Raw genomic sequence first — 25200 nt, 5'->3', positions numbered from 1 at the left:
TCTAAAAGCCAGAAAGTTGCCATTTGAAATGACTTCAGTTTTGTGTCATGTCTGTGATCTGCTTTTTTTCTACAAAATTAAACAACTGAATGAACATCCTCCGAGGCCGGTGATTCCATAATTTTTTTCCAGGGGTTGTATTATAACTGTGAAAAAATCTAATATATCTGTGTCCTCTTGTTGCCTGTGAAAAATTTCATGTCCATGTACAAAGGAAATTAAACAGCTGAGATATGGGTTGTTTTAACACACAGCTTAGCTGTTAATTGCGGCTTTATGTGTGGATGTGAAATATCAGACAGATGTGATCAGATCAGTCAGATCTGTGATATTTCACATCCATGTACAAAGCTGCAATTAACAGCTGAGATGCAGATTAAAACGGTGTGCTGTGCACATAGACCAACATCCCACAGACTCTCTCAAAGTAAAATTAATTAATAAAAATTTTACTTTCAGTGAAAGCTCCATTGAAAGGAACACAACGGAAGATTTAAAAAATTAACATGCCGCTCACCCAGTTGTAAACATTTCCAAATAAAAAGTCCACAACATCAAAGAAGCCCGCACGCATGCATCGCACACATGCATCGCGCGCTATTGCCAGCCAGAGAACAGGTCCACTCGTTCTCACACGGATTGCCAGTCAGAAAACCAAGTCCAGGTCCACTTGTCTTCAGGTACTGATCGCGCAGTCACTGACCAGAAAATGGTGTCCGATTGCAGCTCTTCCCTCAGCTGAAGTTCTGTCACGATTGTGGCACGTTAGATAGAGAGTCCATTATCTCCTGACTTTTTCCAGTATGAGAAATACATCTGCATTTTTAGGCAGTCTGTAAACGCAGCATGGTGGAAACTGTCCATGTCCATGATGACTGCATCATTAAAACAACATCCTGCCACACAAACAGCGCGACTGCACTTTAGGTTAGAAAATCAACAGACTGAAGAAGTTAAGAGTTTCAGGGTGAAGTGTGTTGTCTCCTCTCTGTAAATCCTCTATAAATCCAAGCCATCACTTTCGAAAGAAAGTTCAAAAGCATTATTTTCAGATGTAGTAGGTTTGTTTCCCTCTGTCAGTCATCGGAATGTTTCTGCTCATTCTAAAATGTATGTCACACATCAAGAATTGCTGACTAAGACGTTTTCCGGAAATGTAACTGCTAACGCTCAGAGTGAGAGGAATAATTACCAATGAAATACATCAACTACCACTAATTATTAGAGCATGTGTACGGAGAGGCTTGCAGGCATGAGTATTTTTATGTTGTCTCGCTAACTGGGATGTTAAAAAATGTGACATTAAATGTCCTTTAATGTCAGGATAAATTCATATGTTTTTACAACGTTAATGAGGTTTAAATGTTGCACCCTATTTGCACTGGGATACCAGTTAAACAACTGCAAATTATAAAAAAGACAAGGCTCATACAGCCGAGGGTATTTTAGCATTTTGTTATATTGAATACTGCTATTACTTGTAATAATAATTTTAACAACTAAAATGTTTAAATCAGTATTACTCTGGCTCTAGGTTTTACTATAGTCTGGACTAAATTAATTGATGGGCCGTATAAAAATAGGTTTAGTTAATTTAACTTTTCTGTATAACTAAAGTGGGATGTGAAGCAATATCTTTTTTTATGTAATGTCTAAACTTAGGCATTACTTGGGTCTGTTTGGGGTTCTAGCTTTAAAATCATGTTAGTTAGGATGAGGGAAGCCAAAAAATATGAAAATGATTACTGCTCTTGTTGTTATCACCCTCCAGAATGGATCACTAGACATCAAAACCCAAACTTTTGTGGGGGCCTTGAGCAGTCCCCAGACCCCCTGCAGACAAAGGTCCACTTTTACAAAAAAAAAGCCCCCCTCCCCCATTTCAGGTCCTGGCTACGAGGCTGAGATTTTAATGTTTTAAAATGTGCTTATTGTAGCGCTGGACTAGCACTAATATAGGTAACAATTTCTAGGTATTAAAAACTATAGATATCATCGGCTAAATCAGGAGTCTTGGAACGATTTCTGGATTTCTGGAGCTGGTGGTCAGCAATTAATAACAACAGACACAGATCAAATTAATTTTGGTGCCGATAGTATGTATTGAACCAAATGAAAAAAACCACCAAAATAAATGAATACCCAATATTTAAAATTCTGCAGTTAAGGTCCAGAAATTAATAAAGTGCACAAGATTGGTTAACAAATTCCTTGGTTAGAACAGCAACACCAAATACACAGCAATTCAATATCCCCCAGAAGAACTTGTTGATTGATATAATTACAACGCTGAACACACACATGGTTGTACATGTAATTATCCTTATGATTAGTGAGAAAATGTCCATGTGCAAATATCCATTATGGAGAAGAGACGTGGGTAAGTCGGTGTTCAGTCTAATGAGATGGGGAGGGGACAGAGCACAGGCTGTGACAGCCTCCTATCAGACCAGTAGGGAGGGTGCAGATGTTGTAAGCTCCTCTGGCTCCTAACAGTTTGTTCAGTAGCTTGCCATCCTTACAACCCTAACAGGATCACTTGGCCAATTCCATCACAGATCAGTGTGCATCAAACAACACAGCTCCTTTTTATCTGTAGCAGCTCTGTTACTTTGCTTCCCAGGTCATGAGCCAAATCTCATGACCATAGGTGAGGATCGGAACGTAGATCGATTGGTAAATCGAGAGCTTTACCCCCCTACTCAGCTCTCTCTTCACCACGACGGTCCGATACAGCGACCGCATCACTGCAGATGCTGCACCGATCCGTCTATCGATCTCACGCTCCATCCGTCCCTCACTCGTGAACAAGACCCCGAGATACTTAAACTCCTCCACTTGAGGCAAGGACACTCCACCGACCTGAAGAGGGCAAAGCACCTTTTTCCGGTCGAGAACCATGGCCTCGGATTTGGAGGTGCTGATTTTCATCCCGGACGCTTCACACTCGAAGCCAACAGAACCATATCGTCCGCAAACAGCAGAGATGAGATTCTGTGGTTCCCAAACCAGACCCCCTCTACACCCTGGCTGCGCCTAGAAATTCTGTCCATAAAAATAATGAACAGAACCGGTGACAAAGGGCAGCCCTGGTGGAGGCCAACGTGCACTGGAAACAGGTTTGACTTACTACCGGCAATGCGAACCAAGCTCCTGCTGCGGTCGTACAGGGACCGGATAGCCCTTAGCAAAGGACCCCGTACTCCCGGAGCACTCCCCACAGGGTGCGCCGAGGGACACGGTCGAATGCCTTCTCCAGATCCACAAAACACATGTGGACTGGTTGGGCAAACTCCCATGAACCCTCGAGCACCCGATGGAGCGTGTAGAGCTGGTCCAGTGTGCCGCGACCAGCACGAAAACCACACTGCTCCTCCTGAATCCGAGGTTCGACCATCGGTCGAATTCTCCTCTCCAGTACTCTGGAATAGACCTTACCGGGGAGGCTGTTGAGTGTGATCCCCCTATAGTTGGAACACACCCTCCGGTCCCCCTTCTTAAACAGAGGGACCACCACCCCGGTCTACCAATCCAGAGGCACTGTCCCCGATCGCCACGCGATGTTGCAGAGGCATGTCAGCCAAGACAGCCCCACAACATCCAGAGACTTAAGGTACTCAGGACAGATTTCATCCACCCCAGGAGCATTGCCACCGAGGAGCTTTCTAACCACCTCGGTGACTTCAGCCTGGGTAATGGATGAGTCTGCCTCCGAGTCCCCAGTCTCTGCTTCCTCTTCGGAAGACGTGACAATGGGATTGAGGAGATCCTCGAAGTACTCCTTCCACCGCCTGACAACATCCCCAGTCAGGGTCAACAGCTCCCCACCCGCACCGTAAACAGTGCTGGTGGAGAGCTGCTCCCTCCTCCTGAAGCGTCGGACGGTTTGCCAGAATCTCTTCGAGGCCGACCGATAGTCCTCCTCCATGGCCTCCCCGAACTCCTCCCAGACCCGAGTTTTTGCCTCTGCGACTGCACGGGCTGCGGCACGCTTGGCCTGCCGGTACCTGTCAGCTGCCTCTGGGGTCCCACCTACCAACAAAGATAAGTAGGACTCCTTCTTCAGCTTGATGGCATCTCTTACTTCCGGTGTCCACCACCGGGTTCGGGGATTGCCGCCGCGACAGGCACCAGAGACCTTGCGACCACAGCTACAACCCCTGGCAAAAATTATGGAATCACCGGCCTCAGAGGATGTTCATTCAGTTGTTTAATTTTGTAGAAAAAAAGCAGATCACAGACATGACACAAAACTAAAGTCATTTCAAATGGCAACTTTCTGGCTTTAAGAAACACTATAAGAAATCAAGAAAAAAGATTGTGGCAGTCAGTAACGGTTACTTTTTTAGACCAAGCAGAGGAAAAAAATATGGAATCACTCAATTCTGAGGAAAAAATTATGGAATCACCCTGTAAATTTTCATCCCCCAAATTAACACCTGCATCAAATCAGATCTGCTCATTGACATTGACCCTATGCCATGACATTGACCCTATGTGTATTTTTGCTAGGAATGTTTTTGCAGTTTTTGCTCTATGGCAAGATGCATTATCATCTTGAAAAATGATTTCATCATCCCCAAACATCCTTTCAATTGTCCAAAATATCAACATAAACTTGTGCATTTATTGATGATGTAATGACAGCCATCTCCCCAGTACCTTTACCTGACATGCAGCCCCATATCATCAATGACTGTGGAAATTTACATGTTCTCTTCAGGCAGTCATCTTTATAAATCTCATTGGAAAGGCACCAAACAAAAGTTCCAGCATCATCACCTTGCCCAATGCAGATTCGAGATTCATCACTGAATATGACTTTCATCCAGTCATCTACAGTCCACAATTGCTTTTCCTTAGCCCATTGTAACCTTGTTTTTTTCTGTTTAGGTGTTAATGATGCCTTTCGTTTAGCTTTTCTGTATGTAAATCCCATTTCCTTTAGGCGGTTTCTTACAGTTCGGTCACAGACGTTGACTCCAGTTTCCTCCCATTCGTTCCTCATTTGTTTTGTTGTACATTTTTCGATTTTTGAGACATATTGCTTTAAGTTTTCTGTCTTGACGCTTTGTCTTCCTTGGTCTACCAGTATGTTTGCCTTCAACAACCTTCCCATGTTGTTTGTATTTGGTCCAGAGTTTAGACACAGGTGACTGCGAACAACCAACATCTTTTGCAACATTGCGTGATGATTTACTCTCTTTTAAGAGTTTGATGATCCTCTCCTTTGTTTCAATTGACATCTCTCGTGTTGGAGCCATGATTCATGTCAGTCCACTTGGTGCAACAGCTCTCCAAGGTGTGTTCACTCCTTTTTAGATGCAGACTAACGAGCAGATCTGATATGATGCAGGTGTTAGTTTTGAGGATGAAAATTTACAGGGTGATTCCATAATTTTTTCCTCAGAATTGAGTGATTCCATATTTTTTTCCTCTGCTTGGTCTAAAAAAGTAACCGTTACTGACTGCCACAATCTTTTTTTCTTGATTTCTTATAGTGTTTCTTAAAGCCAGAAAGTTGCCATTTGAAATGACATTAGTTTTGTGTCATGTCTGTGATCTGCTTTTTTTCTACAAAATTAAACAACTGAATGAACATCCTCCAAGGCCGGTGATTCCATAATTTTTGCCAGGGGTTGTATGAGCAGCCGCATCGACAGTGGAGGTGGAGAACATGGTCCACTCGGACTCCATGTCTCCAACATCCCCCGGGATCTGGGAGAAGCTCTCCCGGAGGTGGGAGTTGAAGACCTTGCTGACAGAGGGTTCCGCCAGTTGTTCCCAGCAGACCCTCACGATACGTTTAGGCCTACCAGGTCTTACCGGCTTCCTACCTTCCCAGCGGATCCAACTCACCACCAGGTGGTGATCATTCGACAGCTCTGCTCCTCTCTTCACCCGAGTGTCTGAGACACGTGGCCGTAGGTCAGATGATACAACTACAAAGTCGATCATCGACCTCTGGCTTAGGGTGTCCTGGTGCCACGTGCACTTATTGACACCCTTGTGCTCGAACATGGTGTTCGTGATGGACAAACTGTGACTAGCACAGAAGTCCAACAGCTGAACACCACTCGGGTTCAGATCGGGGAGGCCGTGCTTCCCGATCACCCCCCTCCAGGTCTCACTGTCGCTGCCCACGTGGGCGTTGAAATCCCCCAGGAGAACAATGGAGTCCCCAGTCGGAGCGCTAGCTAGTACCCCTCCCAGGGACTCCAGGAAGGTCGGGTACTCTGCACTGCCGCTCGGCCCGTAGGCCGAGACAACGGTGAGAGACCTGTCCCCGACCCGGAGGCGTAGGGACGCGACCCTCTCGTTCACCGGAGTGAACTCCAACACTTGGCAACTGAGCTGGGGAGCAATAAGCAATGCGACCCTAGCTCTCCGCCTCTCCCCGTGGGCGACGCCAGAAAAATGAATCGTCCAGCCCCTCTCCAGGAGTTGGGTACCAGAGCCCAAGCTGTGCGTGAAGGTGAGCCCGACTATCTCTAGTTGGTATCTCTCAACCTCCCGCACAAGCTCAGGCTCCTTCCACCCTAGCGAGGTGACATTCCACATCCCAACAGCCAGGGGCTGTGAGCATGGACCGGGCCGCCGGGCCACCCACCCTCGACCGCCACCCAATCCTCTCTGCACCCGACCCCCATGGCCCCCTCTGCAGGTGGTGAACCCACAGGAGGGTATTTAATAATACCATATAACCAATAACAAAAACTTTAACCTACACAGTATTTAATAATGTGTAGGTTAAAGTTTTTGTATAATATGATGCTGTATTAGATAACAGCGGCAATGCTTCGTGCATGCACTTCACTGGTTGCCGGTTCATTTTAAAATTCTTATGTTTGTTTTTAAGTACCCCCATGGTTTAGCTCCATCGTACCTCTTTGGGGTTCTCCAGTCTGATACACCTACTCAGTCTCTCAGGTCGGCTGACCAGCTGCTCCTGCAAGCGCCTAGGTCAAAAAGAAAGCTCAGGGGCACAAGGCTTTTTCTGTTGTTGTTCCCAAACTGTGGAACAGCTTGCCTCTGGGTCATTGGTCATTTAAGTTCATTTAGAAACGCATATTTTTTCCTTGGCTTATAACACCAAGGCTTAGTTTGATCATTTTTTAAAATTGCATATTAGTGGTGGTTCTTTATTTTATTGTGTTTTAATTTGTATTATCTTTGTAGTGTACAGCGCCTTGTGTTGGCGCTGGCTGTTTTAAGGTGCATTATAAATAAAGTTGGTATGGTATAGTGAAATATAATCTTGTTCAGCAGGAGAACAATTTGCTGTTTATTTAGCTGCCTCCACTGTTTTACTTTAAACTCTAGGAAGCAGTTGCAAGAGGGTTTCTATAAAAAGGTAGATGTTGAACAGCTTATGATTTGGGCGCTAAAAAATTTTAGTCAGTTTTTTTAATTATTATTATTATTACCTTAATCCCTGAAAATGTCATCCGGGGTATCCGTAAGAGATGTGAGCTGTGCACGGCTGAAACAAGGTGTCTTTCAGCCAAATGTCTTGATTTGATTTGTTTTGGAAGATCGGCATGTCCATAGATTGTAAAGCACAAAATTCGCATTCGTACATGGAATATTCTGAGGATGTCACAAAAAATACACAATTCTGTTGCTGTGCTGTCCAGGTTCATGACCTTGCTCCTTCAATGTCATTGTCCCATGAGATATTTTGGTGTAGATGTCATGATTTTCCAGTTGACATCATGCAGTGCGAATGTGTTTGCCTTTCACGTCTTCACACTTCATATGTTCCCTCCAGTCTTACACCGCGGGAGTTTAACTCCTATGGTGCACGTCGAGGGAATGACGCAGTGATGACCAGAGGCACTTTTGCCAGCATCAAGCTCCAAAATCGACTTATTGGCAAACCAGGCCCCAAGACTGTACACATTCCTTCAGGCCAGACGGTGAGTAATATACAGTCATGAGAAATTACAATAAAATCCTCAATAAGAAAGAGGAGAAAGGACAAGTGTCCCACCCACAGAACATCAGGCTCACTGAGTGGAAGGATCAATCAATCAATCAATCAATCAATTTTTTTATATAGCGCCAAATCACAACAAACAGTTGCCCCAAGGCGCTTTATATTGTAAGGCAAGGCCATACAATAATTATGTAAAACCCCAACGGTCAAAACGACCCCCTGTGAGCAAGCACTTGGCTACAGTGGGAAGGAAAAACTCCCTTTTAACAGGAAGAAACCTCCAGCAGAACCAGGCTCAGGGAGGGGCAGTCTTCTGCTGGGACTGGTTGGGGCTGAGGGAGAGAACCAGGAAAAAGACATGCTGTGTAGGGGAGCAGAGATCGATCACTAATGATTAAATGCAGAGTGGTGCATACAGAGCAAAAAGAGAAAGAAACAGTGCATCATGGGAACCCCCCAGCAGTCTACGTCTATAGCAGCATATCTAAGGGATGGTTCAGGGTCACCTGATCCAGCCCTAACTATAAGCTTTAGCAAAAAGGAAAGTTTTAAGCCTAATCTTAAAAGTAGAGAGGGTGTCTGTCTCCCTGATCTGAATTGGGAGCTGGTTCCACAGGAGAGGAGCCTGAAAGCTGAAGGCTCTGCCTCCCATTCTACTCTTACAAACCCTAGGAACTACAAGTAAGCCTGCAGTCTGAGAGCGAAGCGCTCTATTGGGGTGATATGGTACTACGAGGTCCCTAAGATAAGATGGGACCTGATTATTCAAAACCTTATAAGTAAGAAGAAGAATTTTAAATTCTATTCTAGAATTAACAGGAAGCCAATGAAGAGAGGCCAATATGGGTGAGATATGCTCTCTCCTTCTAGTCCCCGTCAGTACTCTAGCTGCAGCATTTTGAATTAACTGAAGGCTTTTTAGGGAACTTTTAGGACAACCTGATAATAATGAATTACAATAGTCCAGCCTAGAGGAATAAATGCATTAATTAGTTTTCAGCATCACTCTGAGACAAGACCTTTCTGATTTTAGAGATATTGCGTAAATGCAAAAAGCAGTCCTACATATTTGTTTAATATGCGCTTTGAATGACATATCCTGATCAAAAATGACTCCAAGATTTCTCACAGTATTACTAGAGGTCAGGGTAATGCCATCCACAGTAAGGATCTGGTTAGACACCATGTTTCTAAGATTTGTGGGGCCAAGTACAATAACTTCAGTTTTATCTGAGTTTAAAAGCAGGAAATTAGAGGTCATCCATGTCTTTATGTCTGTAAGACAATCCTGCAGTTTAGCTAATTGGTGTGTGTCCTCTGGCTTCATGGATAGATAAAGCTGGGTATCATCTGCGTAACAATGAAAATTTAAGCAATACCGTCTAATAATACTGCCTAAGGGAAGCATGTATAAAGTGAATAAAATTGGTCCTAGCACAGAACCTTGTGGAACTCCATAATTAACTTTAGTCTGTGAAGAAGATTCCCCATTTACATGAACAAATTGTAATCTATTAGACAAATATGATTCAAACCACCGCAGCGCAGTGCCTTTAATACCTATGGCATGCTCTAATCTCTGTAATAAAATTTTATGGTCAACAGTATCAAAAGCAGCACCGAGGTCTAACAGAACAAGCACAGAGATGAGTCCACTGTCCGAGGCCATAAGAAGATCATTTGTAACCTTCACTAATGCTGTTTCTGTACTATGATGAATTCTGAAACCTGACTGAAACTCTTCAAATAGACCATTCCTCTGCAGATGATCAGTTAGCTGTTTTACAACTACCCTTTAAAGAATTTTTGAGAGAAAAGGAAGGTTGGAGATTGGCCCATAATTAGCTAAGATAGCTGGGTCAAGTGATGGCTTTTTAAGTAATGGTTTAATTACTGCCACCTTAAAAGCCTGTGGTACATAGCCAACTAACAAAGATAGATTGATCATATTTAAGATCGAAGCATTAAATAATGGTAGGGCTTCCTTGAGCAGCCTGGTAGGAATGGGGTCTAATAAACATGTTGATGGTTTGGATGAAGTAACTAATGAAAATAACTCAGAACAATCGGAGAGAAAGAGTCTAACCAAATACCGGCATCACTGAAAGCAGCCAAAGATAACGATACGTCTTTGGGATGGTTATGAGTAATTTTTTCTCTAATAGTTAAAATTTTGTTAGCAAAGAAAGTCATGAAGTCATTACTAGTTAAAGTTAATGGAATACTCAGCTCAATAGAGCTCTGACTCTTTGTCAGCCTGGCTACAGTGCTGAAAAGAAACCTGGGGTTGTTCTTATTTTCTTCAATTAGTGATGAGTAGAAAGATGTCCTAGCTTTACGGAGGGCTTTTTTATAGAGCAACAGACTCTTTTTCCAGGCTAAGTGAAGATCTTCTAAGTTAGTGAGACGCCATTTCCTCTCCAACTTACGGGTTATCTGCTTTAAGCTACGAGTTTGTGAGTTATACCACGGAGTCAGGCACTTCTGATTTAAAGCTCTCTTTTTTAGAGGAGCTACAGCATCCAAAGTTGTCTTCAATGAGGATGTAAAACTATTGACGAGATACTCTATCTCACTTACAGAGTTTAGGTAGCTACTCTGCACTGTGTTGGTATATGGCATTAGAGAACATAAAGAAGGAATCATATCCTTAAACCTAGTTACAGCGCTTTCTGAAAGACTTCTAGTGTAATGAAACTTATTCCCCACTGCTGGGTAGTCCATCAGAGTAAATGTAAATGTTATTAAGAAATGATCAGACAGAAGGGAGTTTTCAGGGAATACTGTTAAGTCTTCTAATTCCATACCATAAGTCAGAACAAGATCTAAGATATGATTAAAGTGGTGGGTGGACTCATTTACTTTTTGAGCAAAGCCAATAGAGTCTAATAATAGATTAAATGCAGTGTTGAGGCTGTCATTCTCAGCATCTGTGTGGATGTTAAAATCGCCCACTATAATTATCTTATCTGAGCTAAGCACTAAGTCAGACAAAAGGTCTGAAAATTCACAGAGAAACTCACAGTAACGACCAGGTGGACGATAGATAATAACAAATAAAACTGGTTTTTGGGACTTCCAATTTGGATGGACAAGACTAAGAGTCAAGCTTTCAAATGAATTAAAGCTCTGTCTGGGTTTTTGATTAATTAATAAGCTGGAATGGAAGATTGCTGCTAATCCTCCGCCTCGGCCCGTGCTACGAGCATTCTGACAGTTAGTGTGACTCGGGGGTGTTGACTCATTTAAACTAACATATTCATCCTGCTGTAACCAGGTTTCTGTAAGGCAGAATAAATCAATATGTTGATCAATTATTATATCATTTACCAACAGGGACTTAGAAGAGAGAGACCTAATGTTTAATAGACCACATTTAACTGTTTTAGTCTGTGGTGCAGTTGAAGGTGCTATATTATTTTTTCTTTTTGAATTTTTATGCTTAAATAGATTTTTGCTGGTTATTGGTAGTCTGGGAGCAGGCACCGTCTCTACGGGGATGGGGTAATGAGGGGATGGCAGGGGGAGAGAAGCTGCAGAGAGGTGTGTAAGACTACAACTCTGCTTCCTGGTCCAACCCTGGATAGTCACGGTTTGGAGGATTTAAGAAAATTGGCCAGATTTCTAGAAATGAGAGCTGCTCCATCCAAAGTGGGATGGATGCCGTCTCTCCTAACAAGACCAGGTTTTCCCCAGAAGCTTTGCCAATTATCTATGAAGCCCACCTCATTTTTTGGACACCACTCAGACAGCCAGCAATTCAAGGAGAACATGCGGCTAAACATGTCACTCCCGGTCTGATTGGGGAGGGGCCCAGAGAAAACTACAGAGTCCGACATTGTTTTTGCAAAGTTACACACCGATTTAATGTTAATTTTAGTGACCTCCGATTGGCGTAACTGGGTGTCATTACTGCCGACGTGAATTACAATCTTACCAAATTTACGCTTAGCCTTAGCCAGCAGTTTCAAATTTCCTTCAATGTCGCCTGCTCTGGCCCCCGGAAGACAATTGACTATGGTTGCTGGTGTCGCTAACTTCACATTTCGCAAAACAGAGTCGCCAATAACCAGAGTTTGATCCTCGGCGGGTGTGTCGTCGAGTGGGGAAAACGGTTAGAGATGTGAACGGGTTGGCGGTGTACACGGGGCTTCTGTTTAGAACTACGCTTCCTCCTCACAGTCACCCAGTCAGCCTGCTTTCCCGGATGTGTATTAAATGTTTTGTGGAGTCACCAGATCGCGACAAAAATGAACATGTCTGGGTAGCCAACAATTAACTAAGACTTTGTTGTTTTCCCCTTAATTTGTCTGTAAATGTTTTAAATAATGAAGAAGCTGTGAGGAGTTTCTGAATTATTTCAGCTGATGAAAGCACAATTTCTGAATAAGTTGACTTTTGTGATCATCACACTTGCCCTTGAGGGTGCGTTTTCTAATTTAGCTCTTCTTGGCACTTGTTAGCTGACTCAGTTTGAGCAGCCGACTAGCTGGTTTATCATTTTTACTGGATCAGATATGATAGCATCTTCTGTACCCGCTCTACCTGTCCAGCTGGATGTCTTCGAAGCAGCTGAGCGCTATCAGAGAGATGGAATTCCACTCATCATCCTGGCCGGAAAAGACTACGGCTCTGGAAGCTCCAGGGACTGGGTCGCCAAAGGGCCGTATCTGCTGGTAACAAATAATACAACTTTTCAGCCCTGAAACCATCAAATAGTTATTTAGTCAATTGTTCTTCAACTTATTTTTGTATCCTTGAGTGTCTATATAAGAGTTTGGAGGGTGTGCTCCCTGGTACTTATTTCCTCATTTTTCTGCATAATTAAGCAGCCAACACACACACACATACATTGGTGCAACAGTGAAAATTGTGATTGTGCTCACTGATCTATTGTGTAATATTTTCATAAATTAAATCTTTAAAGGAAAAAAAATCTCAAACTTTTAGCAAACATTTACTTTTGTCATTTTCCATTCTTGTAGATTTTGGCAATCATGGTACATTACTGTTTTGTTCAACAACAAATTGGGCCTACTTCAAAAATGGCATATTTTAGAGTATGAAGGGGAGCTACGACCACTATCTTTGCGCGCACCCCCCCTGGACTAAACCCAAAAAAGAAGTTAGCCTGAGATCATTAAGGTCTCCATATAAAGAATAAAAACATCCGACCCCAACTGTAATTGAAATGTCTTTTTGTCACATTTAGTGAGCTTTCTGTCATACGATCACCTCACCTACTTTTTCTGTGGTTAACAGGGAGTACGTGCAGTCATTGCTGAAAGTTTTGAGAAGATGCACAAGAACCAGCTGGTGGGTATGGGCATCATGCCGCTCCAGTTCCTTGCTGGCCAGAACGCCGACTCACTGGAGCTCAGTGGAAAGGAGAGATTCACTATCAGCCTACCAGAGACCCTGAGTCCACGACAGCAGCTCAGCGTCAAGGTAAACTGTCATGACACGGACTCGCATGTTTTGAGTTAAACAGTATAAATGTCAGTAACACAAAATTCCAAATGTTTTTGAACATGTGTTCTCAGAATAAAAAATAATTAAATATTCCAGTCACATTCATTCATATTGTATATTCTATATCCACAGTCTACGTTTCCAAAATTATCTTCAACATTTCACAGTTTGCAGAAAAGGAACCGTGACAACAAATCCTAGGGACATGGTCAACTGATGTTGACACTGATAATCTGTTCCGTGAGCTTTGAGGAACTCGCTTTGCTTTTATTTTGAAGGAACGTAATCACATCAGAAACATTCTGAAAAGTAATGTTTTTATTTATTTATGTGTGTGTGTGTGTGTGTGTGTGTTATTAGATCTCCAGTGAATGATTCATCTGTTTTATTCTGTAATAGGCTTTTTCAGGGTTTTTTTTTTTTTTCAGAATTGTCAAAAATGAACTTAATTTAGCCTTTATAGTTGTAGCTCACACCACACTGACATTATCTTTGTAGATTACACACTTCATTAAAAAAAAAAATAAAAATCAGAAGATGGGACCAGACCATCCATGTGTCCATCCAGACAGTCTAGGACAAGCTACAATGGCAACTGAACAGAATTGCAAGATGGTTTCTAGATTTAGGGATTTCTTGTGAAAATTCATTTTCAGAGTTGTTCCTAGGGTTTCTGTTCCCTAGGATTTTCATTTCATGAAGTACTGTATACCCACCAGGGGGTGAATTACTGCAGAACGACATGCTTATTGTGAATTCACGAGCATTCCTCACATTTTTGTCATTGCAGAGTTGAGCGAGACGTCACTGTGGACAAACTCAGGATAATATCACTTTGTAATGGATAAACTTGCTTCTGGCATCTCTAGTTGCCCAGCCTATATTTGAAATTATATTACTCCACCTTTCTTCACTAATTTCAATTTGTAAATCCCTTTGCCAGATCAATCTTAAACCATTACAAAGTGCACCTTGATTACCCAAAAGTTTCTTATAAAACATTGATGCAGTTTGCTGAGTACCTGGCTATTCAACCAATCCTGTAATGCATTCTCTTTCTGTATCTGATTTAAGCCAAACACTGAGCCTACGCTACTCCCAATCTGTAAAACCTAATTCCCAGATACTTCATTCCGACTGGAACCCACCTAAACTGGAATGGAGAAGAAGAGGTTGGAGACATCCCCTTGACACTGGCATAGCTTCTGACTTTTGCCCATTTATTTTATAGCCTGATGGCTCTGAAAATTTGTCAATTGTGCGTAAAACCTTTGGAACTGAAGAGGAAGGGTCTCTTATGAAGAGCAAAACATCATCGGCATACAGAAACATTCTATGCTCTTCTGAGCTGTGGATTAGTCCCCTGATGCTTTTATCATCTCTAACTGCGGCCACTAAAGGTTCTAAAAATAATGTGAATAATAGGGGACTCAAAGGATCCCCTTGCTTTGTCCCCTTCCTTAATCTAAAGAATGGTGATACCAATCCATTTGTTAAAACTGCCACCCTTGGGTCAGAATAAATAACACTCACCCATCTAATTAATCCCTCGCCAAACCCAAATGCTTTAACCCTTTACCTACTGAGGCTATAAATGGACAATTGGTTATAATTTTTTATTGTAGCAATAAAATTAAGAAATAATGTTCTATGTTTGTGTGCTTTGGTACCATTTTCCAAGAGTACCTGAATTTCAATTATATTACACCTGATTAACTATTTATACACATTATTTGTAAGTTTTAGCATTTAAAATGAGAAAAAACACAAAAACGAACTTGGGTTTTTTTTTTTCAGTTTTTTGGTGGAAAATGATTATGTAAAGGAATTTTGGATTTCACATTTTTAACAGGAAGCTGTAAGTGTTTACAATCAAAATAATTAATTTTGTGTGTCTAGAACCCAGAAACAGTGCAAAAGTAAACATTTTACAAGGCGAAAATATGCAAAAAGTAACCAGTTTTAAAGTGCAGAACCAAACAATATGAATAACAACAAAGTGCAAAACTATATATAAATATATCAATTATTATCTGTATTATTAAAATGTGCAACAAATCACTCATTTGATCACTCATTTTGTGCAAAATTATACAATATGAATAAAACAATAAAGTGTCAAACTATATACAAATACATAACCAAGAATCAAAATTAGATCTAAACTACATCAGTCAGTGTGGTACTGTTTGTAACAGTTTCTGTCTGGCTGAAGACAGAGGCCAATTTTACAAAGTTTGCACACCCAGCAGGTTAACCTCTTGCAAACCTTGCAAGAACGCCGCCCCTTTGTGGATCGCTGGCAAGTTGAGTTTCCACTGCTTGTTGGCACCGGGCAGTGGCTTGTGGCTGATGGAGCCATCACACCCACACAAACACGCACACACACCTTCACAAATGACACTAAAACCCTGCCTTTTCCTCAAAAATTACTACATTTATGTTTGCTGTCTGTCTCTGTACTTTTCTGTCACTTTTGCGCTCTTTTTCATACTTTTCCCTCGTTTCAAAAGTCACCAAACGCACTTTACCGTAATATATGCAACATATAGCATACTGTTGGAAAGCACGGGTTCTTGGCTTGCTGTCAGTGTTGAAATTTTTCAGATTGAGGGCTTACATGAGAACTTACGGTAATGAGAATCAGCGGCGCACTAGTGTGAAACTTCCGTGTTTTTCCTCTGCGTTATGACATCACAGGCTTATGTTTACCGTAATACACCATATATCATTGGAAAGCACTTGGTGTTAGCTTAACAATGCACTTTGAATCATTCGGATTGGACAAACTATGGCGGAGTTACGGTAAAAAAAAATACGCATATGGAAAATATGGCGTGGGCGCCATCGCTGTAGATAAAGAGTTAAGAGTATATTTAAGAAGGCTCCATTCTACTCTGTCAAAGGCTTTATGAGCAGCCAATGATAAGGCGCTATTGGAGTGCTGTTATTTCTACTCACCCATATAAGATGTAGGAGCATTCTGACATTGTCAGATGAAGTTCTTCCCTTCACAAAGCCCACTTGATCTGGCTTGGCAATATTTTTTTCCATTCTAAGAGCAATAACTTTAGTCAATATTTTGCAATCCACATTAATCAAACTCACTGGCCTAAAACTACCTGGATCTATAGGATCTTTATCCTTTTTGCAAATAAGAGAAATGAAAGCCTCATTAAATGTGTCTGGCATCTTTCCCGATGAAAAGACTCTTGGTAAACCTCAGAACAGGAGCCAGTCTATCCTTTAGCTTTTTATAGTATTCTGATGGAAACCCATCTAATCCAGGTGATTTTCCGACTTTCATTAGGGATATAGCCTTTTTCACCTCTTCCACTGTTATAGGACTGTCAATCTTGGCAAATTAAATTTAGAAAAGAATTCATCACACCTCTGGTTATCATATACTACCTCTGACTCATAAAGTTTCTTATAAAATGTCAAAAAGACCTTGTTTATGTCACTAGTACTGGTCTTAAGTACCCCAGTCTCATCTTTAGTAGCAGGTAGAAAAGCTTGAATCTTCGACTGGACTGGGTTGCTTGACGCGACGACGTTTCGCTTCAAATCGCAGAAGTTTCCTCAGCTAAAATTCTTGCTCTGGTGGTTTTACTTCTGTCTTGACTCTTGTAGAGAAGAATAATCAAGAAGTCACAAAAGCTGGAGTTTTAAACCTAACCAGACCCCTCCTACCGAGAGGCAGACTGCTATAGGCACTTATTGTGCTCTAGTTAGCACCCTCCTAATGACAGGGCAGCTGTCCCTCTCCTGATGGCTCTCTTGACGACTCTGCTGATGACATGAATGACTCATTACCATGAACAAAAGACTGAAACTGCTTTGACCTGAGTACCCCATTGTAAACAGGGGATAAAGCGTGTCTCAGACCCCCTCCCCGGTTAAGGCTGGGTTTCAAACGTTTCACAAAGAATGCCTCCTTGACCCCTCTCTCAAACCCTTTCTTCTCTCTGGCTAATATTTTAACTTCCTTGTCCTCAAACGTGTGGTTAGTGTCTTTAAGGTGGAGATGAACTGCAGACTGAGGTCCACTGGCGCCCTCTCTGCGGTGCTGGTATAGCCTTTTGTGTAAAGGTTGCTTAGTCTCACCTATGTAGTGTTCGTTACAGTTTTCCTGACATCTGATAGAATACACTACATTGCTCTGTTTGTAACTAGGGATCCTGTCCTTAGGGTGAACTAATTTCTGTCTCAAGGTGTTAACTGGTTTAAAGTAAACTGGGATTTTGTGCTGTCTGAAGATCCTCTGTAGTTTTTCCCCTACTCCTGCTAAATAAGGGAGAGACACTCCTCTTCTTATTGTCTCCGTCTCCTGTCTATCTGGTCTCTTTGTTCTCTGGGACTTCTGCACTTTGTCCAGGGACCATCGTGGGTACCCACATACTGTGAGGGCTTTCCGGACAAGTTGTTGTTCTTTAGCCCTTCCCTCTGCAGTTGTGGGCACCTGTAGGGCTCTGTGTTGAAGTGTCCTGATCACCCCGAGCTTGTGTTCAAGGGGGTGGTTTGAGCCAAAGAGCAGATATTGGTCAGTGTGAGTGGGTTTTCTGTAAACCCCTGTCTGGAGCTGCCTGTTCTCTCCAATCGTAACATCACAGTCCAGGAAGGCTAAATGGTTGTTACTGGCATCCTCACGTGTGAACTTGATATTGGCTTCCACCGAGTTGATGTGTTCTGTAAAGTCCTCAACTTCCTGTTGCTTGATTTTAACCCATGTGTCATCAACATATCTGAACCAGTGACTGGGAGAGATGCCCGTGAAAGACGTCAAGGCTGTCTTCTCCCCTCGCTCCATGTACAGATTGGAATAAAAAAAATTTAATAGCAGGAATTGTATAACTAGCCTCTTTCTTTTTAAGCTGCCTGGCTAACAGCCTACCTGTTTTCTCTCCACTCTTTTTTTACGGTTTAGTCTAGATAAGGCATATTCAACTTTTTATTATATATTTCATTTATCTGTAATTTTAGGTCACAAACATGTTTCAGTGTATCGTCTGAATAACTGTTCCAATCTTTTCTGTTGAGCCTATATTAATTTTGAAAAAAAACTATCCAATTCGTCTTCCAGCAACTTAAGAAATTCAGGGCTTTGCAACAAAGACACATTTAATCTCATCTTTCTGCCTAGATCTAACTCCAAAATCACTCCCAGGTGCATGGGGGGCATGATCAGTTAAGGCTATTGGTCCCATTATACAATCTGACACATTCCCAACCAGATTATTACTTATTAAAAAGTAATAAATTATGGAATGTGATTTGTGTTTATGTGAATAAAATGTATACTCCCTCTCTCTCGGGTTGACTACTCTCCATATATCCACTAGTCCAAGATCTTCCATCATTAGTTTAATAGCCATTCTGTCTTGATTTATTTCTGGTGAAGGTGGTCTTGTCTAATGCAACATCTAAAACTTGACTAAAGTCTCCTGCAATTATTGTATGATCCCCTGACAAGCCCCCCATTATTTTATTTACTTTATGGAAAAAATGTGCATCCTCTAATTACATAAATTAACCTTGACCCCATTAACATTAGCTTCCACACATATCACTCTTCCTTCTGAATCCTTTTGTTCTCTTATAATAGAAAGATTGTCTTTTGTGCACCAAAATAGCCACTCCCTGCTTCTTACTTGTATACGCTGCCCCACCCAGTCCCTCCTTAATTTAAGTACCTCTGAATTTGACAAATGTGTTTCCTGTATAAAGGGCAATTGAGTCTGTTGTGATTTCAGATATGTTAGGCATTTCTTAAGCTTTATCGGATTCTGAAGTCCATTTACATTCCAAGTTGTCATTCTTACACGCTTAGCCATTATAAAAAATATATATAATAGACCTTGCTCCCATTGAAAAGATAAAATGTAAAGAAAAAAGTGCTATTATTTCTCCATTTAAATCAATCAATCAATTTTATTTATATAGCGCCAAATCACAACAAACAGTTGCCCCAAGGCGCCTTATATTGTAAGGCAAGGCCATACAATAATTACGTAAAAAAACACTCAAATACATGTAAAAACCCATATTCTTAAGAACGAACAATTGAAGTAACCTCACAAACTCACCCAGCCCCATATCCCTCCCCCCACTCTGTTCAGAGAGAAACCTCCCATAAGTGTGGTCCATGTGACACACGAGTGGTCGCCCTCAGAGATCCCCCTCTACTTCTCCCTCCTGTATGCATTATAATTTCTCAAGTAATCATTATTAAACCAAAGTAACCAAACAACCTTGAAAATTATCAATATACTACGGCCAAGAACCACCTTATATTCAGCTTATAGAATAATGTCCATATGTTGTAATTGCCTCCACAGTAAACCCATATTTATTCACCCCCCACCAAAAAGGGAGAAAAAAAACGAAAAAAAAAACTGGATTGTCAAAAGCCACATTACTGCAGTTCCTTTGCCGTTTCCTCCTCCTCCTTGTTGTTACTTAAGAAGGACATAGCCTGGCGATAGTCAGTAAACTTCACCCGTTTACCCTTCCAGGTGAAGCGTAACTCTGCTGGATAAGCCCGGGTACAACGCACATACAGCTCGTGCAACTTCCATTTGACGTCTGTGAACTTTTTCGTCTTTTCTGCCGTTTCCCTGGTCATATCAGGGAAAAATGACAGCTTGCAGCCTTTCCAGATGATACTCTCTTTCCTGCTATACTTCTCCCTCACAGCGGCGAGCCCCCGTTCTCATTGTAAGTAGCTCAGATGATGAGAACCTGATGATTATCTGTCTTGGTGGTTTATTGTCCTCTGGTATCGGCACAGGTGTGCGGTGCACCTGCTGTAACTGTATCGGGTCGAGCTCAACACCAAGTGCTTCAACAATTATACTTTGCACACACTTCACTTTCACGGCCCCTACATGTAATTATGCACTTTTATTTTTAATGATGCGGCATAACTTTAAGAATTTATTACAAATTATTTTGTGGACTCCCAAGCTGCGGGTCGCGGACCCCCAGAGGTCCAGGGACCCCAGTTTGAGAACAGCTGGCATAAGTAATCGGCCCCTTTGGTATAATAACTGTAAATAATCAGTTTTATTGTACGTTTTCTTCAGACAAGTCAGGGGATGGATACATGAACATTTCCAAGTCACTGAATATGTCTTGGACTTTATTTACATCAGTTATGAAGAAAGACAAACAGTATGGCACTCTATGATAAATCTGTGTGGAGAAGATATTTCTCAAAAACTGAGTGACTGTGCAAGAAGGAGAAGAGTGAGGAATGCCACCAAGACACCCAGACAACACAGAAGAGGTTACAGGCTTCTGTGGCTGTGATTGGAGAAATTGTGCACAGTGCGTATTTTGGATTTTGTAGCCCGTTATACAGCTTCATGAAGTGGTACAAAGGAGGATTTTCTTAAAGACCTGAAAGTTCAGCTACAATTTGCCAGAAGGTACATCGGAGATGCAAGCCTAGATTTGATGTTCTGATGAAAGAATATGAAGAATACTGGCAGTGAAATGAGGTATTATACCAAAGGACCCATTACTTATGCAACCCATCATCTTAGCTTTTATATTTTTAATTAATTTATATCAAGCTGTAGAGATTTGCTTAGAGTTTGAGTTTAAGGAAGATAACTTTAGAAAATTTTACCTTTTGTATTTGAAATGGCATAAACAAATTAAAATGTATGAAATACCAAGGGGTATGAATACTTTTGCAAGGCACTGTATTCTGTAAAACATCAAGGAATGTATAATGTCTTTCAGAAAGAAAATGGAAACTACAGTGAGGAAAATCAGTATTTGAACACCCTGCGATTTTGCAAGTTCTCCCACTTAGAAATCATGGAGGGGTCTGAAATTTTCATCTTAGGTGCATGTCCACTGTGAGAGACAATCTAAAAAAAAAAAAAAAAAATCCGGAAATCACAATATATGATTTTTGAATAATTTATTTGTATGTTACTGCTGCAAATAAGTATTTGAACACCTACCAACCAGCAAGAATTCTGGCTCACACAGACCTGTTAATTTTTCTTTAAGAAGCCCTCTTATTCTGCACTCTTTACCTGTATTAATTGCACCTGTTTGAACTTGTTACCTGTATAAAAGACACCTGTTCACACACTCAATCAATCAATCACACTCCAACCTGTCCACCATAGCCAAGACCAAAGAGCTGTCTAAGGACACCAAGGACAAAACTGTAGACCTGCACAAGGCTGGGATGGACTACAGGACAACAGGCAACAGCTTGGTAGAAGACAACAACTGTTATGATTATTTATTAGAAAGTGGAAGAAACACAAGATGACTGTCAATCTCCCTCAGTCTGGGATTCCATGCAAGATCTCACTTTGTGGGGTAAGGATGATTCTGAGAAAGCTCAGAACTACACAGGAGGACCTGAACCTGAAGAGAGCTGGGACCACGGTCACAAAGATTACATTAGTAACACAGGATGCTGTCATGATTTAAATGTCATGGTTTAAAATCCTGCAGGGCAGCAAGGTCCCCCTGCTCAAGCCAGCACATGTCCAGGCCCGTTTGAAGTTCACCAGGGACCATCTGGATGATCCAGAGGAGGCATGGGAGAAGATCATGTGGTCAGATGAGACCAGAATAGAGCTTTTTGGAAACAACTCCACTTACCATGTTTAGAGTATGAGAACAACCCCAAGAAAACCATCCCATGGGGGTGGAAACATCATACTCTAGGGGTTCTCTTCTGCAAAGGGGACAGGACGACTGCACCGTATTGAAGGGAGGATGGATGGGGTCATGTATTGCAAGATTTTGGCAAACAACCTCCTTCCCTCAGTAAGAGCATTGAAGATGGGTCATGGCTGGGTCTTCCAGCATGACAATAACCCCAAACACACAGCCAGAGCAACTAAGGAGGGGCTCCGTAAGAAACATTTCAAGGTCCTGGAGTGGCCTGGCCAGTCTCCAGACCTGAACTCAATAGAAAATCTTTGGAGGGAGCTGAAACTCCAAACCTGAAAGATGTGGAGAAGATCTGTATGGAGGAGTGGAACAAAATCCCTGCTGCAGTGTGTGCAAACCTGGTGAAAAACTACAGGAAATGTTTGACCTTTCTAATTGCAAACAAAGGCTACTGTACCAAATATTAACATTGATTTTCACAGGTGATTAAATACTTATTTGCAGCAGTAACATACAAATAAATTATTAAAAAATCATATTGTGATTTCCGGATTTTGCTTTTTTTAGATTATATCTCTCACAGTAGACATGCACCTAAGATGAAAATGTCAGACCCCTCCATGATTTCTAAGTGGGAGAACTTGCAAAATCGCAGGGTGTTCAAATACTTATTTTCCTCACTGTAATTACACGCTGTGTTGGTCCACGTTTCTGTATTAAAGACAAAATGACAAAACCTTTCATTTACTGACGTTAAATGGGAGTTGTGCCTGTATTTCTGTGATACATTAAGTCTATTTGATCAAGAATTTGACATCTCATGTCAGCTGATTGCACAGTACATATATTGGAGTTAAATTCTGTGGCCAGCTGATAAAGTCCAGTCTTCACTCTTGGTGTATTTTGGGGTCTGAGATGTTTGGTGTTGAAGGGGCAGAATGCATTGATCTTTTCACTGGTTGTTTGACAAAAACAGCTTCTTGCTAATAAGAGCGGTAGACTGAAGCATACTGTGAATGCGCAGACAAATCAAAACAATCTGATGAATGACAAAATAAATAAATAAAATTAAAATAAAATTTAAAAAACAAGCTAAGCTCCACGAAGTAGCAAAGGTGGGTAATAACTTTTGGAAGCATCTTGTGGACAAATTCTGGAGACTGTTCTGGATTTGACTCACTAGTTACAGTCCTTTTACTGAGACTGGTCTTCGCTGGCTGCATGTATTTTGAGCCGTCGGCTGTTGAGACCACTTCACTCTTGTACGTCTCTCTGGTTGTTTAACTGCAACATATCTGTCTGAACATTTGACATTACTTTGTTGTGTTTTATTTTGTTAGCATGGCCAAAGTAGATGGTCACCCCACTGACACTGGTCTGCTCAAGGTTTCTTTTCTGGGTCTGGGTGAGACTCTTGGGGTGACAGATGAATGAATTGAATTGATGCGGTCTTAATATTTCATGTTTTAAATCTTTTTGATTTGGGATGTGTGACTAAGCTTCATTAGTGAGTGATTTTTAAAAAACAAACATTGATTATGTTGAAGTGTTCCTTTGGTGATGGAGACGTGTTGGTTTATCAAAGTATCTTTGATGTAGTAATTTTATTTATTTTTTCCCTGTGCTCTCTTTTAGACCAGCCAGGGAAAGTGCTTCTTTGTCACAGCGCTGTTTGACAGCGACATGGACGTTATCTTCTTCCAACACGGTGGACTCCTTGGATATGTTGCCCGGACTTTACTCTAATGTGCCCTGCAGAGGGCACCACAGGTCCAAGAACAGCGGCTCTTGTTTCACAAGACTCTCCCGCATGAATGAAGAGCTACTTGTTAGAGAAACTCAAAGGCTGATACTATGACCTGAGATCATGTCTTTGGAGGATGTAAGAAAGTCACTTTTTTTTTTTTTTTTTTTTTTTAAGGTGCAGCAGCTTTATTGTTGCACACTATTATTGAGTTTGCAACAGAAAAGACTTTCGGGCCTCACAGGATGGTCAACAGCAGCCAAGAAATTAGTCACAGTGAACCTCTCAACATGTTTCACATTGTAGGAGATATCAGCCAAAAGAGAACTCTGTCTCATCTGTCAGCCTGCTTCTTTTGTTTTTGTCTTGTTTTTCAACAAAAGCCAAGTAAAGTAGGTCTTGGTGCTAAGAAGTAGACCATCGGCTGTCATATTGAGGTCAAAAATGTTTTTGTTGTGTCCGTCCATTATGACTATACTTTGGGTGTGGAGTCACAGCAGCAGGAAGAGACTGAATATCTGCATCCTTCAGGTCGTCCTGGGGATCCTGAGGTGTCCTCACACCAGAGGGGATGGACTTCTGTGTTCCGGGTCACGCTTGAGGTCACAGTGAGGTGTCCAGGAAAGATCACACCTTACAGATCAGACTTCCTCACTGATAAAGTACACTTGTGTGTTTTTATGTGGAAACCTTGAAATGCCCTGTTTGACTGTTTATTGTATTCCAGTGCACCAGAGTCCTCCATATGGAAAAGTATTAAACATTTCAAAGTTAAACTTAAAGTTCTCATTTTTAATACCTGTCTGCTATATTGTGTAGAATTAGTAGTTGTAATTTTTACCTATATTATAATAGCCAAGTGGCCTCTGGGTGCATGTGTGCATGTGGCTTTGATCACACAAAAATCAGGGAGAGCTGACATTTGCCATTTAGTATGCTTATGTGTTTTGGCTCAAGGATGAACGCTGCAAAAACAAAGTTGATAGGACTAACATTTTTGGTGAAATTAGCAATTTTTGCTAACCAATAAACAATGGATGTTGTGCTGTAATGCACCATGGGAGTTGAGGGTTTTAAATGTTATTGTGGTTCATGTTATTTTAACAGTTTATTCATTTATTGCAGGGGTGGCCAAGTTTGGTCCTTGAGAGCCACATTCCTGACACTCTTAGTTGTCTCCCTGCTCCAACACACCTGAATCCAATGAAAGACTTTCATTGGATTCAGGTGTGTTGGAGCAGGGAGACAACTAAGATTCAGGTGTGTTGGAGCAGGGAGACAACTAAGAGTGTCAGGAATGTGGCTCTCGAGGACCAAACTTGGTCACCCCTGATTTATTGTGATTTTTTTTTTATTTTTTTTTTTTTATTCAGTTGGTTTAGTCACTTTAGTTCTG

The 25200-nt window shown here is 41.5% G+C and overlaps 1 protein-coding gene across 1 annotated transcript in view; it reads left to right on the top strand.

Moving 5' to 3' along the window:
- ireb2 (iron-responsive element binding protein 2) overlaps window positions 1-24580 on the top strand; it is a 123682-nt gene extending 99102 nt beyond the window's left edge. Inside the window, exons 19-22 of the mRNA XM_034175966.1 lie at window positions 7772-7919; window positions 12493-12615; window positions 13202-13387; window positions 23696-24580. Coding sequence (XP_034031857.1) covers window positions 7772-7919; window positions 12493-12615; window positions 13202-13387; window positions 23696-23806 — 568 coding nt within the window. The 3' untranslated portion in view covers window positions 23807-24580. The remainder of the gene's footprint in view (window positions 1-7771; window positions 7920-12492; window positions 12616-13201; window positions 13388-23695) is intronic.
- Window positions 24581-25200: the final 620 nt, after the last annotated feature.

This window comes from Thalassophryne amazonica, chromosome 8, assembly GCF_902500255.1.
Source record: "Thalassophryne amazonica chromosome 8, fThaAma1.1, whole genome shotgun sequence".
NCBI classification, from domain to species: domain Eukaryota; kingdom Metazoa; phylum Chordata; class Actinopteri; order Batrachoidiformes; family Batrachoididae; genus Thalassophryne; species Thalassophryne amazonica.
This window is presented reverse-complemented; position numbering and strand designations above follow the sequence as displayed.